This window comes from Macaca nemestrina, chromosome 4, assembly GCF_043159975.1.
Source record: "Macaca nemestrina isolate mMacNem1 chromosome 4, mMacNem.hap1, whole genome shotgun sequence".
NCBI lineage: Eukaryota > Metazoa > Chordata > Mammalia > Primates > Cercopithecidae > Macaca > Macaca nemestrina.
In genome coordinates this window covers 71,446,375-71,465,900 of record NC_092128.1, presented here as the reverse complement: position 1 = coordinate 71,465,900, position 19,526 = coordinate 71,446,375, and the positions used below count along the sequence as shown (strand labels likewise).

The following is a 19,526-nucleotide window of genomic DNA, read 5'->3' as shown; positions in this document are numbered from 1 at the left end:
GCCACCATAGGATCCCTATAGAATGCCCTACAGTTCCCCCACGGCCATCTGCCCAGGCGACTCGGAGTCCCAGGCCCCACCGCGCCCTCCAAAACCCGTCTTGGGCGTTCAATACCCGGCGCTCAAGGCGGTCTCTTGCTGCCCCCTGCCAGGCCCCTAGCTTCGGGCTACGAAGGGCTGAAGTACCGCCACGAGGGGGCGCAGGACCAATGGCGTCACCTCTGCGCGCGACCCGAGGCCGGAAGTTAGTCTTTTCCACTTCCGCTTCTCCTCGCAGCTCCGGACCCCAGAGGCGGAAGTAAAAGCCGTTTACAGCGGGTGGATGCACTTTAGGGTGAGATTGGCAAGTTGGTGAGGCCGTGCTTTCCTTTCTTTTTGTTAAGAAGTGGGTGTGGGTGACTGCTGTACAGTGCAACCCCTTGCAGAGTTGCCCTTGGGGGAGGAAGAGGGATGGAAAGAGCCTTCGGTGTGGAATTACCTTGGTTTTGAGTTAAGAAAGATCCACCTGGGTTCGAATCCTAATGCTTCAGCTAGCGAAGGCAGGCTAGTATGGGAGCTCGGCGCTGTTTCAGATTTTGTAATTTTAAGGCTTATGCCTACCTTCTAAATTGTTGTGGGGAGTAAAGCGAGACAATGTGTATGAAGCACTTAGCTTTGGTTTTACAAAACATTCGTGATTCCGCTACCTTTTCCCATCATATGTAGGCATGTACTTGCCGTTTTCTTTTCTGTATGTCTGAGAGATGTTGTTTGCAAGAGGTAATGCGTCTCACGAGAACATAATGCAGTGCGAACGTTAGCTGGGATCGAACTCTTGTTTTGTATTAGGAAGGCCTGAAATATTTTGCCTTTTTTGTGTATGTGTGTCATTTCTAGGGACAGCTGTTCTCCAGCCTTTCTAGAGGGATGCAGAGCCTTTCCTTAAGACAAACAAGGTGAGAAATGCATGTAAAGATCTCCAAACTTAGCTTGCTGTATCCAAAGAAGACCAGCTGGAATGTGGCATCTTAGGGCCAGTGATTATTTCCATTAACAGCCTGTTTAATAGGCCAGTTGTGGGGCAGAGGGGAACGTAAATCTTTTTTTTAGACCGATCATACTACAAGCATAGAGATTTTCAGTGTGTTTGTTAAGTTTGAACATTAGCCCTTGGGATAATGGTTTTGGTTAACTTAAAAAGTCAATTTGAGAAATAGATTGAAGTCAATTTTGGAATAGGTGCCATTTCTGAAATTTGTACATGAGGAAAGTTGGTGACTTTCTTGTATTAGGCTATTTAGGTGTTCATTTACCCTACTAGATATTATGAATATTTTGAATGGAGATCCGTTGCTAAGAGTAAAGCATCATGGAGAATTTTGAAGTGTGACTTTTTTGGTGCTAGAAACCGAAAAATCGATAAAGATAATACGTATTTCCCATTGTTTTTCACACCTAAGGCCATTTTTACTTGTTTAAAACTTTTTTGTCCGACTGCAAAGTAGCACATATTCATTAAAGTCCCAGTATTTCAGAAGTAGTACATAGCCTCCAATAATCTTTCAGAAATAACTGTCATTCCACCTCTGTATATATTAATGTCCCCCCACTGCCTTTAACATACATGGCATTATCCATACCGTTAGGCAGTTTGTCATGTAGAGTATCTTTGACATCTTTTTATTGCAGTAGATCAGTCTTTATTTTTGGCACCTTTATAGTATACAGCCTAGATGTACCACAATTTATTAATCATTCTATTAGTGGCCATTTGAGTTTCTTCTTCTATGCCGTAGCTAATAATGTTATGGTGGTCTTCTTTTTTCTTTCTTTTTCTTTTTTTATGAGACAGAGTCTTGCTCTGTCACCCAGGCTGGAGTGCAGTGGTGCAATCTCAGCTCACTACAACTTCCACCTCCCAGGTTTAAGCAGTTCTTGAGCCTTAGCCACTTGAGTAGCTGGGATTAGAGGCATGTATCACCATGCCTGGCTAATTTTAGTATTTTTAGTAGAGATGGGGTTTCGTTATGTTGGCCAGGCTGATCTCAAACTCCTGGCCTCCCAAAGTGGTGAGATTATAGGCATGAAACCACTGTGCTTGGCCTGGTCATTATTTTTCATAACAAACACGTATTCTTGTTTTTTTTTCTTTTTGAGATGGGCTCATTCCGTCATCCAGCCTGGGATGCCGTGGCTAGATTATGGCTCACTGTAGCCTTGACCTCCTGGGCTCAGGCAGTCTTCCTGCCTCAGCCTCCTGAGCAACTGCGACTATAGGTGTGCACTGTTACAGTTGGCTAATAGTTTGATTTTTTGTAGAATAAGGGTCTCACTTTGTTGCCCAGGCTGGTCTCAAACTCCTGGGTTTAAGCAATCCTTCCACCTTGGCTTTCCAAAATACTGAGATTACAGATGTGAGCTGCTGCCCCTGGCCCTTTTTATTCCATTTGGATAATCTCCAGGGAGTGGAAATGCTGCGTTAAAGGCTATGAACATTTAAAATTGTGGCAGCTGGTGCCAAATTCTGGTTCTGGCCCATTAACAATATTTGAGAATTTCCTCTGTTTCCTCATATGTTCATTAACAATCGATATTAATTACTGTCTCTAGGTTTAGTTGAGACCACACATGTCATTTTTAGAGTAAATTTATTGCATTTTAGTATTGTAATCAAGACCAAATTTCAGATGCCTGTTGTAAGTCCATTTCAGCTCTTGTTTTCTATAAATAGAAAGCTTAGTTTTAGATTCCTTAGTAATAAGTTATCATAAAACAAATGATTGACTTCAATTGTAAGTATTTTAAGGATTTGAGGGAACATTATATTTGAATGGGACCTTGTCCTATGGATAGGCATCAGGAGGATGGGCCTTTCTAAAAGAAAGAGCAACTTAAGCAAAGGCGGGGAGACAGGAATGGGCAAAGATGTTTGGGATCAGAGGTTTGAGAGGCAGTAGTGCTAGGTATTGAGGTGGTAGAATAGAAGAGATAGCTGGAAAGGTAGTTAGAAGTAGATGGTAAGGTTGTTAGAACTAACTGAAAAGGTAGCTAGAAAAAGATCACTTTGAAGATTTTGTTTTTTCGGGGAGAGCTACAGAAGGTCTTTAATCAGAGAATGAGGGACATAATCACATCATTTTACAAATATCAGTATGGTGGCAGTTTTGAGTGATTGATGTCAGAGAAGCGCATCAGGTGGCTGTTACAGGCTGGGTGAAAGAGAATGAAGACTTGTAACAGAATGAGAATTACAAAGATTAGCGAGGGTGGATTTCAGAGAGATGCCAAAGAAGTTGAATCTACTTGATTTGATGACTGGAGTTGAGGAAGAGGAAGAAAGCAAAGCTCACTTTTGGATTTTTATCACAAATGACTCTTAGGATAGTGATTGTGATAATGATATCTTTAGTCAGAAGAGGGCAACTTTGGGGACTGGGAAAGATACTCAAGTTTGGGGCATGTTAGTTTGTGTGGAAGATACTTCCATGAAGGATGAGTTATACACAAGACATCAAATTTACTTGTGACAGATTTAGAAGAAACATTTATAGATTTGTTACTTTTTGTTAGGAATTTTGGCATACATTTTCACTTATTTTTAGTTTGCTATTAATATAATTTCTGTTGAACATTCTGTGGCTTGTTCAGCCTGTTTACCATGATGCTAATAGTCTTAAGAAAGTGCACTGTCTAAAGTAGTAGTCCACACTTCCTTGATTGTGTACATTGTCAATAAAAATATACCTACAATATATGTACATTTGTTTATTGATTATATGTCTTACAGTACCATCATATTGTTTATATTATAAAGCATATGTAGAAAGAATTTTCAAAGGCTAAGACAAATATAAATTGTAGTTTTACTATTTTCTTCCTCCATCCCATTGTATCATCTTGGACCTCTCTAGAAAGTACTGGTCTGATTTCCAGCTGATGCATTCTGCCCCATTATTCCAGTAGAGGTCACTCGAGCATCTGGAAGAGAGAACAGGCTGTTGAGCTATGCAAGGAAGAGCCTTCATTCTTCAGTTAGAAGGATAATTGTATTTTAGTTTCGAAATTCATGCATTTTTGGAAGAGTATGTAGTTACAGAGTAGTATGTGGTATTATGGAGAAGTGAAGAATAGTGAGTTCAGCAGAGTATGGATCAATCTAAAATGTGCTTTTGTTGTTTGATGTTTATGTTGTGAGTGCCTTGCATTTGGCTTTACACATTACTTGATTCTATAGTTTTGGGGTCTTTTCCCAATTCTGTGAGAATCTGTAGATTATGTGAGCCACAGGAATGTTCCCTGCCTGTAGGCATAATCAAGTTCTAGTTAAAATTGGAGTAATTGAAAGGACAGACACAAAGAGGCTTTCTTTGAAATTGATCTTGAAAGCAGTGTCTTTAGCCCAAAGAGTTTAGTAGTGGGTTGGAATCATCTATCTCTATTTTCTATTTTATGCTTAATTAGGAAAAGGAGAAAAAAGAATACCTTTTCTAAGTAAGAGCCCGTTGTAAGTAATTAGAAATCAAGCATGAACTTGTTACAGCTATATATTCTAAAAAGGCAAAAGTACAGTTTAAAAAAATATGTATGTACGTTATATGACTCAGGCACAAGTAGCTTAGAAACAAATCAGATAGGTTGAATAACAGAACACTTTTTCTGTTGCTTTTCTCATAAAATATTTCTTATAAATAGAGATGCTCATTTTAGTAGGGATCTATGATTATGATTATAAATAAGCTTGTATGTTTTGAGCCCCATTTCTAAATGATCAGGAAAAATGAGTTATTGAGGTTTTAGTCACATGCTAGAAGCTGCAAGTTGAAAGTGTTGTGCAACACATGCAAACAGCCCAAAACTAGTCTTGTTAATATGGTGATGGAGAAGGGGAGAATGGTGAAAGTAATGTTTTAATGTTTACATGCCATCTTTCAGCACAGTTTCACATGTGATGGGCTATGTGGATTTAATATCGCAACTAGATCATTTTGAAGATGAAAATTGGTTTGGAATTATTGGATTACAATGTAGGGAATGGTAGGGTAAACCAAATGATTGTGATCAAGAGCTGTTGACTAGAGCTCTATATAAGCTAAGAAAAATTAAGGCTTTAATGGTAACATGGATATAAAGGGTAGCATGAATCTAGAAAAAGATGTTCAAGATGTTGAGAATTTCCTCTGTTTCCTCATATGTTCATTAACAATCAATATTATGAATTACTGTTTCTAGGAAATTAATCTGAGGTGTTGGTTTTCAGGGCTAGATTTAGAGTTTGAAAACCAGGAGTCCAGAGGCAAAGAAATCTAGTATCTATGGGCAGGGCAAGGTCAAAGACCTGGAAAATTGAAATATAAGGCAATAAGCCAGACCTGGCATGGTGGCTCACACCTGTAATCCCAGCACTTTAGGAAGCCAAGGCAGGCAGATCACTTGAGCCCAGGAGTTTGAGACCAGCCTGAGTGACATAGTGAAACGCTGTGTCTACAAAAAATAAAAATAAAAAATTAGCTGGGTGTGTGGGGGCGTTCCTGTGGTCCCAACTACTTGGGAGGCTGAGGTGGGAGCATCACCTGAGCCTAGGGAGATGAGGTTGCAGCGAGCCATGATTGTGCTGCTGCGCTCCAGTCTGGATGACAGAGTGAGACCCTGTCTCAAAAAAAAAAAAAAAAAAAAGTTTGGAAATCCGGAGGACAAAGCAGAGATGGAGAGGGTCAACTGATTTTAGGTAGCCAAGGCAGGCAAGGGTAAACAAAAAGAGCATGAAAAAAGGAAGAACAATTCTGGGTCACTAATGGTGCCCCATCCTGTTTTTCTTTATGTTAACAATGGAAGCAGCCCCATGCCTACAAATAACAGAAGCAGTGAGCTAGGGAGAGACAGTGCAGTGGCTGAATTATTAACACAGTTCTGTAGAGCTGGAACTGAAGGTAATATTCTCATAGAAATGACCATGATGCTCATAGGATCATAATATGGCCATTTAGTTGTTTAACACATGCATTTGTATAATATTTTATGTGTTGTTTTACACAGCACTTCAAAAGGTTTGAACTACCTAACCATTATGGCACCAAGAAACCTCTGGCATATGAGAAGTAACTTTCTCTTTGGTTCAAGATGTTGGATGACCCGATTTTCAGCAGAAATCATCTTCAAATCAGTTTCATGTAGACTTTTTGGTGTGAAGTGTCATAATGCAGACAGTGAGCCTTCGGAAAATGAGGACCTACTGAACAACTTACTTACTATGGGAGTAGATGTTGACATGGCAAGGAAACGACAGCCTGGAGTTTTTCATAGGATGATTACCAATGAGCAGGACCTGAAGACGTTCCTTCTTTCCAAAGGAGCTAGCAAAGAAGTGATTGCTAGCATCATATCAAGATACCCACGAGCAATAACACGTACTCCTGAGAATCTTTCAAAACGGTGGGATCTGTGGAGAAATATTGTGACATCAGACCTTGAAATTGTAAATATTTTGGAACGTTCTCCTGAATCCTTTTTTCGGTCCAATAACAACTTAAACTTAGAGAATAATATAAAGTTCCTCTACTCAGTTGGATTGACCCGTAAATGCCTTTGTCGATTGTTGACCAATGCCCCTCGTACCTTCTCCAATAGTCTTGATCTGAATAAACAGATGGTTGATTTTTTGCAGGCAACCTGTTTGTCATTGGGTCACAATGATCCCACAGATTTTGTCAGGAAGATAATTTTTAAAAACCCTTTTATCTTAATTCAGAGCACCAAGCGGGTAAAAGCTAACATTGAATTCTTACAGTCAACTTTCAACTTGAACAGTGAGGAACTGCTGGTTCTGATATGTGGTCCAGGAGCTGAAATCCTAGATCTTTCCAATGACTATGCCAGAAGAAGCTACACAAATATCAAAAAGAAGCTGTTTTCTCTTGAATGTACTGAAGAAGAGGTACAGAAGTTTGTCTTAAGCTATCCAGATGTGATCTTCTTGGCAGAGAAGAAGTTTAATGATAAAATAGACTGCCTCTTAGAAGAAAACGTTAGTATTTCACAAATAATTGAAAATCCTCGGGTTCTGGATTCAAGCATAAGTACTTTAAAAAGTCGAATCAGAGAATTGGTAAATGCTGGCTGTAACTTGAGTACTTTAAACATCAGTCTTCTATCTTGGAGTAAAAAAAGATACGAAGCTAAATTGAAAAAGTTAAGCAGATTGGCCTAAGGATGCCAGTGTTTTTAATTCTCAGGAAATGTAAATATGTTATGCCACATTGCAAAAGAATTTTGCAGAAGTGATTAAGTTAAAATGTTATTAAGGGCCTTAAGATGGGGAGATTATCCTGAATTACTTGGGAGGGCCCAATATAATCATAGGGGTCTTTAAAAGTTGAAGAGGGAGGCAAAAGAGGAGGTCAGAGTGATCGTATATAAGAAAGACGACTACTTTTGAAGGAAGGTAAAAGGGGGCTTTGAAAGAGGAAGACACCTTGAGCCAAGGAATGAAGGGGGCCTGTAAAAAAAAAAAAAAAAAAATGGAAGAGGCAAGGAAACAGATTCTCCCTTAGAGTCCCCAGAAAGAATGCAGCCTTGCTGGCACCTTTTTAGCTCAGTGGGATCAATGTCAAACTTCTGACCCACAGAACCATAATATGGTAAATTTGTGTTCTTTTAAACCACTGAGTCAGTGATAATTTGCTGCAGAAGCGAATAGATTAACATAGCAACTAAGTAGATGATTAGTTGCATTATAGGTGAAGTCACAAAATACAGTCCTTTAGTGTTAAGTCTGTGTTTCTTCCTTTTATAAGAGTAATTATATTTAAAAAATCTACCTACCCTTCTGGAATTGCTAATATTAGTGTTTGTGAAGTCTTAAATGTGCATAAAAAACTAAATGTGAATAATCTAAATAAAGGAATATTTTTGCCTAATATAGTTTAAGGAAATGGTAATCATTTCTGTGCATTTTGTTGGCATTTCAGCTAATATTGAGTAATTTTCAGAGGCGTTGACTTAAAAAATGACAAATCAGATAATGTTGGTATTTTCAAGATACAATCTAGCTCTGACATAAACTGAAAGATATGGGACAAATTATGTGACTTTTAATTATATGACTTTTAATTATTTTCCAGAGGCATTTGTTTTCTAGATGTCGTTTTTGAATTAACATAATGGCGCTCAACCTTTTAAACCTCACTTGCTATCAGTGATGCCTTAAAAAACCTTATTCCTACTATTGATAAAAACAATATGTCTGCTTTTCTAAGGCCATTTATATATTCAACAATACTCTTATTATAATTATCTTTGTTTATTTGATGGCAAGCATGGCACAGTTTAGAAAGCAAGAGCTTTAGAGTGATGTATCTGGGCACCATTCCTGAATAACTTGTGTTAATGTTTTAAATTTACTGAACCTGTTTTTCTCATCTGTAACACTAGAAATTGACCTTCCAGAGTTGGTAGGAATCAAATGAAAATGCACCTCTAAGTGCATATTCTTGCACATAGTAATGATGCAATCAGTGATCCCTATAATAAAAAGATAGTATTTTAAAAAGCAGCTTTATTTATATGTAAATCACATACTCAATTTACCTACTTAAAGTCTGACACAGTTCAATTTATATAGAGAGAGTTTTGCAACTTTATTTTCCATTGCTTATAATACATTTATAATTTGTTGGAAAATCTATAAAGAAAATGAATTTCTTAAAGTTATGGAAACTGAGAAATCCTAGGTTGAGGGGCCATATCTGGTGAGAGCCTTCTTGCTGGTGGGGACTCTGAAGAGTCCTGAGGCGGCACAGCTTATCACATGGCGAGTGCTAATGTGCTTAGGTCTCTTTTTCTCTTCTTATAAAGCCACCAGTCCACTCCCGTGATAAGCCATTAATTCATTGATACATTAATTAATGAATAGATTAATCAATTTCTGATGACATAGCCCTTATGATCCAATCACCTCTTAAAGGCCCCACCTCTCAATACTGTCACATTGGGGATTAAATTTCAACATGAGTTTTGGAGGGGACAGATAGTCAAACCATAGCAACAACCATCACCACAATCTAATTTTAGAATATGTTTGCAATCCTAACAGAAACCTTGTACCTGTTAGTGAGTCCCCATTGTTTCCCTCCATTTGTTCCCCCAGCTCTAAGCAAAAACGAATCTGTTTTCTGTCTCTATAAATTTGTTTATTCTGAACATTTCATATAATTGGAATCATACAGTATGGTCTTTTGTGACTGGCTTCTTTTTTTTTATTATCCCATTTTCTTTTTTTTCTATTATTATACTTTAAGTTCTAGGATACATGTGCACAATGTGCCGGTTTGTTACATATGTATATATGTGTCATGTTGGTGTGCTGCACTCGTTAACTCGTCATTTACATTAGGTATTTCTCTGAATGCTATCCCTCCCCCCTCCTCCCACCCCACGACAGGCCCCGGTGTGTGATGTTCCCTACCCTGTGTCCAAGTGTTCTCATTGTTCAATTCCCACCTATGAGTGAGAACATGCAGTGTTTGGTTTTCTGTCCTTGCGATAGTTTGCTCAGAATGATGGTTTCCAGCTTCATCCATGTCCCTTCAAAGGACATGAACTCATCCTTTTTTATGGCTGTGTAGTATTCCATGGTATATCTGTGCCACATTTTCTTAATCCAGTCTATCAATGGACATTTGGGTTGGTTCCAGGTTTTTGCTACTGGGAATAGTACCTCAATAAACTTATGTGTGCATGTGTCTTTATAGCAGCATGATTTATAATCCTTTTGGTATATACCCAGTAATGGGATGGCTGGGTCAATGGTATTTCTAGTTCTAGATCCTTGAAGAATCACCACACTGTCTTCCACAATAGTTGAACTAGTTTACAGTCCCACCAACAGTGTAAAAGTGTTCCTATTTCTCCACATCCTCTCCAGCACCTGCTGTTTCCTGACTTTTCAATGATCGCCATTCTAACTGTTGTGAGATAGTATCTCATTGTGGTTTTGATTTGCATTTCTCTGATGGCCAGTGATGATGAGCATTTTTTCATGTATCTGTTGGCTGCATAAATGTCTTTTGAGAAGTGTCTCTTCATATAGTTTGCCCACTTTTTGATGGGGTTTTTTTTTTCTTGTAAATTTGTTTAAGTTCTTTGTAGATTTTGGATATTAGCCCTTTGTCAGATGAGTAGATTGCAAAAATTTTCTCCCATTCTGTAGGTTGCCTGTTGACTCTGATGATAGTTTCTTTTGCTGTGCAGAAACTCTTTAATTAGATCCCATTTGTCAATTTTGGCTTTTGTTGCCATTGCTTTTGGTGTTTTAGACATGAAGTCCTTGCCCATGCCTATGTCCTGAATGGTATTGCCTAGATTTTCTTCTAGGGAAGTCTTTAATCCATCTTGAATTAATTTTTGTATAAGGTGTAAAGAAGGGATACAGATTCAGCTTTCTACATATGGCTAGCCAGTTTTCCCAGCACCATTTATTAAATAGGGAATCCTTTCCTCATTTCTTTTTTTTGTCAGGTTTGTCAAAGATCAGATGTTTGTAGATGCGTGGTATTATTTCTGAGGGCTCTGTTCTGTTCCATTGGTCTACATCTCTGTTTTGGTACCAGTACCATGCTGTTTTGGTTACTATAGCCTTGTAGTATAGTTTGAAGTAAGGTAGCATGATGCCTGCAGCTTTGTTCTTTTTGTTTAGGATTGTCTTGGCAATGTGGGCTCTTTGTTGGTTCCATATGAAGTTTAAAGTAGTTTTTTCCAATTCTGTGAAGAAAGTCATTGGTAGCTTGATGGGGATGGCATGGAATCTATAAATTACCTTGGGCAGTATGGCCATTTTCATGATATTAATTCTTCCTATCCATGAGCATGGAATGTTTTTCCTTTTGTGTCCTCTTTTATCTCGTTGAGCAGTGGTTTGTAGTTCTCCTTGAAGAGGTCCTTCACATCCCTTGTAAGTTGGATTCCTAGGTATTTTATTCCATTTGAAGCAATTGTGAATGGCAGTTCACTCATGATTTGGCTCTCTGTTTGCCTGTTATTGGTGTATAGGAATGCTTGTGATTTTTGCACCTTGATTTTGTATCCTGAGACTTCGCTGAAGTTGCTTATCAGCCTAAGGAGATTTTGGGCTGAGACGATGGGGTTTTCTAAATATACAATCATGTCATCTGCAAACAGGGACAATTTGACTTCCTCTTTTCCTAATTGAATACCCTTTATTTCTTTCTTCTGCCTGATTGCCCTTGCCAGAACTTCCAACACTATGTTGAATAGGAGTGGTGAGAGAGGGCATCCCTGTCTTGTGCCAGTTTTCAAAGGGAATTCTTCCAGTTTTTGCCCATTCAGTATGATATTGGCTGTGGGTTTGTCATAAATAGCTCTTATTATTTTGAGATACGTCACATCAATACCTAATTTATTGAGTGTTTTTAGCATGAAGGGCTGTTGACTTTTATCAAAGGCCTTTTCTGCATCTGTTGAAATAATCATGTTGTTTTTGTCTTTGGTTCTGTTTATATGATGGATTACGTTTATTGATTTGCATATGTTGTACCAGCCTTGCATCCCAGGGATGAAGCCCACTTGATCATGGTGGATAAGCTTTTTAATGTGCTGCTGGATTTGATTTGCCAGTATTTTATTGAGGATTTTTGCATTGATGTTCATCAGGAATATTGGTCTAAAATTCTCTTTTTTTGTTGTGTCTCTGCCAGGCTTTGGTATCGGGATAATGCTGGCCTCATAAAATGAGTTAGGGTGGATTGCCTCTTTTTCTGTTGATTGGAATAGTTTCAGAAGGAATGGTGTCAGCTTCTCTTTGTACCTCTGGTAGAATTCGGCTGTGAATCCGTCTGGTCCTGGATTTTTTTTTGGTTGGTAGGCTCTTTATTATTGCCTCAATTTCAGAGCCTGTTATTTGTCTATTCAGGAATTCACCTTCTTCCTGGTTTAATCTTGGGAGGTTGTATGTGTCCAGGGATTTTTCCATTTCTTCTAGATTATCTAGTTTATTTGTGTAGAGGTGTTTATAATATTCTCTGATGGTAGTTTGTATCTCTGTGGGATCAGTGGTGATATCCCCTTTATGATTTTTTATTGTGTCTATTTGATTCTTCTCTCTTTATTAGTCTTGCTAGCAGTCTATCAATTTTGTTGATCTTTTCAAAAAAACAGCTCCTGGATTCATTGATTTTTTGAAGGGTTATATCTCTATCTCCTTCAGTTCTGCTCTGATCTTATTTCTTGCCTTCTGCTAGCTTTTGGATGTGTTTGCTCTTGCTTCTCTAGTTCTTTTAATTGTGATGTTAGGGTGTCAATTTTAGATCTTTCCTGCTTTCTCTTGTGGGCATTTAGTGCTATAAATTTCCCTCTACACACTACTTTAAATGTGTCCCAGAGATTCTGGTATGTTGTGTCTTTGTTCTCATTGGTTTCAAAGAGCATCTTTATTTCTGCCTTCATTTCGTTTTGTACCCAGTAGTCATTCAGGAGCAGGTTGTTCAGTTTCCATGTAGTTGAGCAGTTTTGCATGAGTTTCTTAATCCTGAGTTCCAGTTTGATTGCACTGTGGTCTGAGAGACCGTTTGTTATAATTTCTATTCTTTTACATTTGCTGAGGAGTCCTTTACTTCCAACTATGGTCAGTTTTGGAATAAGTGTGATGTGGTGCTGAGAAGAATGTATATTCTGTTGATTTGGGGTGGAGAGTTGTGTAAATGTCTATTAGGTCTGCTTGGTGCAGAGCTGAGTTCAATTCCTGGATATCCTTGTTAACTTTCTGTCTCATTGATCTGTCTCCTGTTGACAGTGGGCTGTTAAAGTCTCCTATTATTATTGTATGGGAGTCTAAGTCTCTTTGTAGGTCTCGAAGGACTTGCTTTATGAATCTGGGTGCGCCTATATTGGGTGCATATATATTTAGTGTAGCTAGCTCTATCTAACTATCCTTGTTGAATTGATCCCTTTACCATTATATAATGGCCTTCTTTATCTCTTCTCATCTTTGTTGGTTTAAAGTCTGTTTTATCATAGACTAGGATTGCAACTCTTGCTTTTTTTTGTTTTCTATTTGCTTGGTAGATCTTCCTCCATCCCTTTATTTTGAGCGTATGTATGTCTCTGCACGTGAGATGGGTCTCCTGAATACAGCACACTGATGGGTCTTGACTCTTTATCCAGTTTGCCAGTCTGTCTTTTAATTGGAGCATTTAGCCCATTTACATTTAAGGTTAATATTGTTATATGTGAATTTGATCCTGTCATTATGAGGTTAGCTGGGTATTTTGCTCGTTAGTTGATGTAGTTTCTTCCTAGCATTGATGGTCTTTACAATTTGGCATGTTTTTGCAGTGGCTAGTACTGGTTGTTCTTTTCCATGTTTAGTGCTTCCTTCAGGAGCTCTTGTAAGGCAGGCCTAGTGGTGACAGAATCTCTCAGCATTGGCTTGTCTGCAAAGGATTTTATTTCTCCTTCACTTATGAAGTTTAGTTTGGCTGGATATGAAATTCTGGGGTGAAAATTCTTTTCTTTAAGAATGTTGAATATTGGCCCCCACTCTTTTCTGGCTTGTAGAGTTTCTGCTGAGAGATCCGCTGTTCGTCTGATGGGCTTCCCTTTGTGGGTAACTCGACTTTTCTCTCTGGCTGCCATTAACATTTTTTCCTTCATTTGAACTTCAGTGAATCTGACAATTATATGTCTTGGAGTTGCTCTTCTCGAGGATTATCTTTGTGGCTTTCTCTGTGTTTCCTGAATTTGAATGTCTGCCTGCCTTGCTAGGTTGGAGAAGTTCTCATGGATAATATCCTGCAGAGTGTTTTCCAACTTGGTTCCATTCTCCTCATCACTTTCAAGTACGCCAGTCAGATGTAGATTTGGTCTTTTCACGTAGTCCTATATTTCTTGGAGGCTTTGTTCATTTCTTTTTACTTTTTTCTCTAAATTTCTCTTCTTGCTTCATTTCATTCATTTGATCTTCAATACCTGATACCCTTTCTTCCAGTTGCTTGAATTGGCTACTGAAGCTTGTGCGTGCATCATGTAGCTCTCGTGCCATAGTTTTCAGCTCCATCAGGTCATTTAAGCTCTTCTCTACACTGTTTATTCTCGTTAGCCATTTGTCCAATCTCTTTCCAAGGTTTTTAGCTTCTTTGCGATGGGTTCGAACATCCTCCTTTAACTCGGAGAAGTTTGTTATTACCGAATGTCTGAAGCCTTCTTCTCTCAACTCGTCAAAGTCATTCTCTGTCCAACTTTGTTCTGTTGCTGGCGAGGAGCTGTAATCATTTGGCAAAGAAGAAGGCGCTCTGATTTTCAGAATTTTCAGCTTTTCTCCTCTGGTTTCTCACCATCTTTGTGGTTTTATCTACCTTTGGTCTTTGATGATGGTGACGTACAGATGGGGTTTTGGTGTGGATGTCCTTTCTGTTTGTTAGTTTTTCTTTTAACAGTCAGAACCCTCAGCTGCAGTTCTTTTGGAGTTTGCTGGAGGTCTACTCCAGACCCTGTTTGCCTGGGTATCACCAGCAGAGGCTCCAGAACCTCATGTATTGCAGAATGGCAAATATTGCTGCCTGATTGTTCCTCTGGAAGGTTCATCTCAGAGGGGCACCCAGCTGTATGAGGTGTTAATCAGCCTCTACTGGGAGGTGCCTCCCAGTTAGGCTACTCTGGGATCAGGGACCCATTTGAGGAGGCAGTCTGTCCATTCTCAGATCTCAAACTCTGTGCTGGGAGAACCACTACTGTCTTCAAAGCTGTCAGACAGGGACATTTAAGTCTGCAGAAGTTTCTGCTGCCTTTTGTTCAGCTATGCCTTGCCCCCGGAGGTGGAGTCTACAGAGGCAGGCAGGCCTCTTTAAGCTGTGGTGGGCTCCACTCAGTTTGAGCTTCTGGGCCGCTTTGTTTACTTACTTAAGCCCCAGCAGTGGCAGTTGCCCCTCCCCCAGCCTCGCTGCCACCTTGCAGTTTGATCTCAGAGTGCTGTGCTAGCAGTGAACAAGGCTCCGTAGGCGTGGGACCCTCTGAGCCAGGTGCAGGATGTAATCTCCTGGTGTGCCGTTTGCTAAGACTGTTGGAAAAGCACCATATTAGGGTGGGAGTGACCCAATTTTCCAGTTGCCATCTGCCATGGCTTCCCTTGGCTAGGAAAGGGAATTCCCCAAACCTTTGCACTTCCTGGGTGAGACGATGTCTCACCCTGCTTCAGCTCATGGTCCATGGGCTGCACCCACTGTCCTGCACCCGCTGTCCAACAATCCCGAGTGAGAGGAACCTGGTACCTCAGTTGGAAATGCAGAAATCACCCGTCTTCTGTGTCGCTCACGCTGGGAACTGTAGACCGGAGGTGTTCCTATTCGGCCATCTTGGAACCTCCTCACTGGCTTCTTTTACTTAGCATATTTTCAAGGTTCATCCATGTAGCACATATTAGTATTTCTTTTTTATTGGCAAGTAATAGTCTATTGTATGGGTACAGTAGTATTATTGGAAATATATTTTACTGTTATGGCTTAAAGCCAAGTATTGCTTTCTTAGGGCTTCTGAATTGTATGCGAGTATTTTCTGAGGTATTGCTTTGGAATCTAACAAGCTCATAAGGAACTTGAAGGAGGTGGGTAGAAGAGATAATAGTTTATTGACATCAGCAGATCATAGGATTGTAGCTGGGCTGATGAGAATTGGTATTGCAACGATAGTTGCAAGTGACCAGAGAGAATGTGGGTTGCACTGAAGTACAGTACAGCACTTGATCATTGGGCAGCAGGTGATGGGGGAAGGAAAACTTTGGAGAAACAAACAGATAATACCTGTCAGGCAAAATTAACATGTCACACTTTAAGGTTCGAGTCTGATCAAGGGAGAGTCAATTCTTTTTTTAAAAAATAGAATTATAGAAATATTGGCCAGGCACATAATCCCAGCTCACGCCTGTAATTCCAGCAATTTGGAGGCCGAGGTGGGGGGATTGCTTGAGCCCAGGAGTTCAAGACCAGCCTGGGTAATGAAAAACAAGACAAAACAAAAAAAGGCCAGCCATAGTGGTGCACACCTGTACTCCTAGCTATTGAGAGGCTGAGGTGGGAGGATCACTTGAGCTTAGAAGTTTGAGATTGCAGTGAGCTACAACTGTGCCACTGAACTCTAGCATGGGCAAAGGTGAGAGACCCTGTCTCAAAAAAGAAATTATAGAAATCTTCAGTAATATTTTGTCATGAGTGAAAAAAATCCATGTTTATGATGGGAAAAGATAGAAAATAAATTCTCCAAAAGAAAATAGCTATAATCTTATCTCTCAGAGATTGTTAACATTTTGGTGATTCTTGCTATTGTTTTTGTTGATAGAAATATCCATACATGCATGTAATATGAATAGATGAGTGGTATATATATTTGAAACCTAACTATTTTATAATTTTTTTAACGTAATAGATCCCGAACATACTAAGTATTCTTTAGTAACTAATTACAGAATCAAGTGTTCACCTATAACATGATTTTTTAATGGCTGCATGAAATTCTGTTCTTTGGATAAACCATAATTTGTCAGCATTGATCAGCGTGAGTAAATTTTAGTACATTAGTAATTTTTTGAAAATCCTACCTAGATTATTTCATTATTCCATAGTGTTAATGCATACTACCATTTTTTAATCGTTGGTTTACTTTATAACTTAAAATTTTGGTCTAGAAAATATAAATATTAAGTGTCCTGCATTTGCCATTCTCCAAATGTCAGATGGATCTGTAAAACTTCATTTTTTAATGGAAACCATTCTAAATTATTGCCATAAATTTGAGCACTTTCAAATAACTGCAAGAATTTGGATAATATCACAGATTAAAAAGAAAAAAAAGTGAGTTTCTTCCAGATGAACTTAGTAGGAAGGAATTTAAAAAGTGAATATTTATAGATGGGTTTATTGGGTTATTAAACTAGTAATTTCTCCCCTTAAATAATTTCTAAGGCTGGGTAGTACATGGTCTATGGCTAAAGATCCAACAATATAGCTTTCCTGTAAAAAAGCAAAACAAAACCCTGACTACTGGCTCCTTCCTTGTTAGTCTGTAATGCCCCCTTACTTCCTACCATCTAGTGGAGATCCAGTAGAGAACTGTTGATGGCAGAACCCTAGCCACAAACTTTGGTAATAGTCCATTGTTATACAGTTCAGGAAAAGTTTGGCACAAGTGAGGTAGAATAGCAGGACTGTATTATTAGATTTTGGGAAGAAATAGAAGATACACTGATGGAATTTCATTTTGTGTCTCAGTTTCACTATTTTTCTGATCAGTACTTGGAATTTATTTGTCCTTAATAGAAATATCATGTGAAGATTGATGAACTTTTATACATGAATTGCTTTATGTTAATTACGAACAATTTTAGTATGATGATATGCTAGTTCTTTCATTTCCATTTTGAATATCCCAGTGCCACCTTCACCAGCTGTCAATGTACCTTCAAATTCTGCCCACCATAATTTTCTTTCTTTTAAAGTTTACCGTGGAAATGAATTTATTCTGTGGTAATAATCATTGTAAAAGTCTTTGAACAATACAAAGAAACAAAGTCTCAGCTAACCTGTTTATCATGAGGTTGAAGAGATATCCTTTTATTCTTAGTTCACAAAGAGGTTTATTTATTTAAATCAGGGATGAAAGATGGTTTTGGAAAAAATCTTTTAAAAATAATCTCTTAACCCTTTAATGAATGACATCAGTGGATTTCTGCATATCACTTTTTGTTTTTACTGAAATAAAACCTATGCCCTATTCAATTTACTAATATTTTACTTAGATTTTTCATTAGTATTCATGAGGGAGATTGGTCTACAGATCCTTCCTACCTTTTATTATGCAAGTTTTGGTGCATAGATTTTTTTTTTTTTTAATGGGGGAGAGAGGTTGCCACTTTGTCAGGTTTTTGCATCAGGGCTGTGCTAGCCTCACAAAGTTAATTTAGAAGCTTACTATTTTTTCTCTATGTTTTGGAACTGTTTGAAAGCTGTGGACATGATCATTTCTTTAAAGTCTGGCAGAACTTTGAAATTATCTGGGCCTGGGGTTTTGTTCAGGATAGATCTTTTAAAACAATGGAAAGTTGTTGTAAAGACTTATATAAAGGTTTTTGACCTGTATCTTTTTGGTAGACAGCAATATAAAGCTCTCTCTTATTGTAGTTAATACATTTTGGTTTGAATTCTTCATTGAAATTAACATTGCCATGCTTTATGTCTATTCAAATAATTGTACATGTTCAAACAGCTTTACTTGGAGTAACCAAAAACTGGAAGTAATCCAATGGACATTGGAACAACATGGAATGGAAAAGTACATTGTGATATATTCAGGCAGTGGAATATTACTCAGCAATATGAAATATTGATACATGCAGCTACATGAGCAAATCTTAAAATATGCTGAATGAAAGAAGCTAAAGAGTAAAATCTTTATTATTCAATTTATATAAACTTCTAGACAATGCTCACTAATTTGTGGTGACAGAAAGCAGATCATTGGTTACTGAGATGGGGTGGGTGGATGAAGAAGGCCACGAAGAAAGAAAGGACTACAAAAGACTACAGGGAAACTTTTGGGAGTGATGTATATATTCATCATGTTGATAGTGGTGATGGTTTTGTGAATCAAAATGTATCAAATTATATGTTTTAAATATGTGCAGTTTAGTACACTTCAGTTATACCTCAGCAAATTTGAAAAATCCATTCAACTCTGATTTGAAATGCCATCTTCATCTGATACTAAATTTCCATGTCGCTGAATGTGTTTCTAGGCTCTCTTCAACTCTACTAAACAAATATATTTGACTTTATGTTTCTATATTGATATAAAGAATTAAACAGTGTCTTTTCAGTAAAAGTGTTGGGAGACCTGGGAAGCCACCTGAAAAAAATATTGATAGATTCATACTTATACACCAGGATAAATTCCAAGTGGAACAGTCATGAACTCCAAACCACTCAAGCCCCTGCCTTGGCCTTACACTTAACGACCTATACTTAAGTCAGGCCATGACATGAATTAAACACTGGTACTAATATCAAAATCTTTTCATTCTAGGGGGCTTCCTGGAACTTGACTGGGACCTATGGGCTAGAATTTACCGAAAGCAGCTGACCCCTGCTTTGCTTTTACTATTCCAGCAGTGCAGATAAAGTCTCACTTCCAGCTAGGCATGGTGGCTTGTGTCTGTATTCCTAACTACTCGGGAGGCTCAGATGAGTGGATTCCTTGAGCGCAGGAGTTTGAGTCCAGCCTGGGCAACATAGGAAGCCACCATCTCTTAAAGAAAAAAAAAAAAAGGTAGATTTTGACCTTTTTGTCACAAGAAAACAAAGGCTCTTATGAAGTCCCATGCTTTGTTGAGCACTGGTTTATTTAATTAGTTAACAGATTGGATTTATGCTTTCACACAGCTACATATAGTGTCCTTTTCTAAGGAAAGTAGGCTGCAACCACACGAGTCAGGCATTTTTTTTTGTTGTTGTTGTTCTTTTTTGCTTTCCTGCAGTTAGGGAGAACTGATTGTC

At 38.5% G+C, this 19,526-nt stretch overlaps 1 protein-coding gene across 4 annotated transcripts; it reads left to right on the top strand.

The window, feature by feature from the left end:
* Window positions 1-247: 247 nt before the first annotated feature.
* LOC105475485 (mitochondrial transcription termination factor 1) lies at window positions 248-7,511 on the top strand. 4 transcript variants are annotated; one of them, XM_011730746.3, is made up of 3 exons: window positions 248-334; window positions 877-935; window positions 6,013-7,511. In XM_011730746.3, exons 1-3 carry the CDS (start codon window positions 323-325, stop codon window positions 7,181-7,183), a joined length of 1,242 nt encoding a protein of 413 aa, XP_011729048.2. In that variant the 5' UTR covers window positions 248-322; the 3' UTR covers window positions 7,184-7,511. The 4 variants fall into 4 exon arrangements, with proteins under 4 accessions (XP_011729048.2, XP_011729049.2, XP_011729051.2 ...); XM_011730747.3 differs by having other exon boundaries at window positions 266-351; XM_011730749.3 differs by lacking the exon at window positions 877-935 and having other exon boundaries at window positions 266-334.
* The last annotated feature ends 12,015 nt before the right edge of the window (window positions 7,512-19,526 follow it).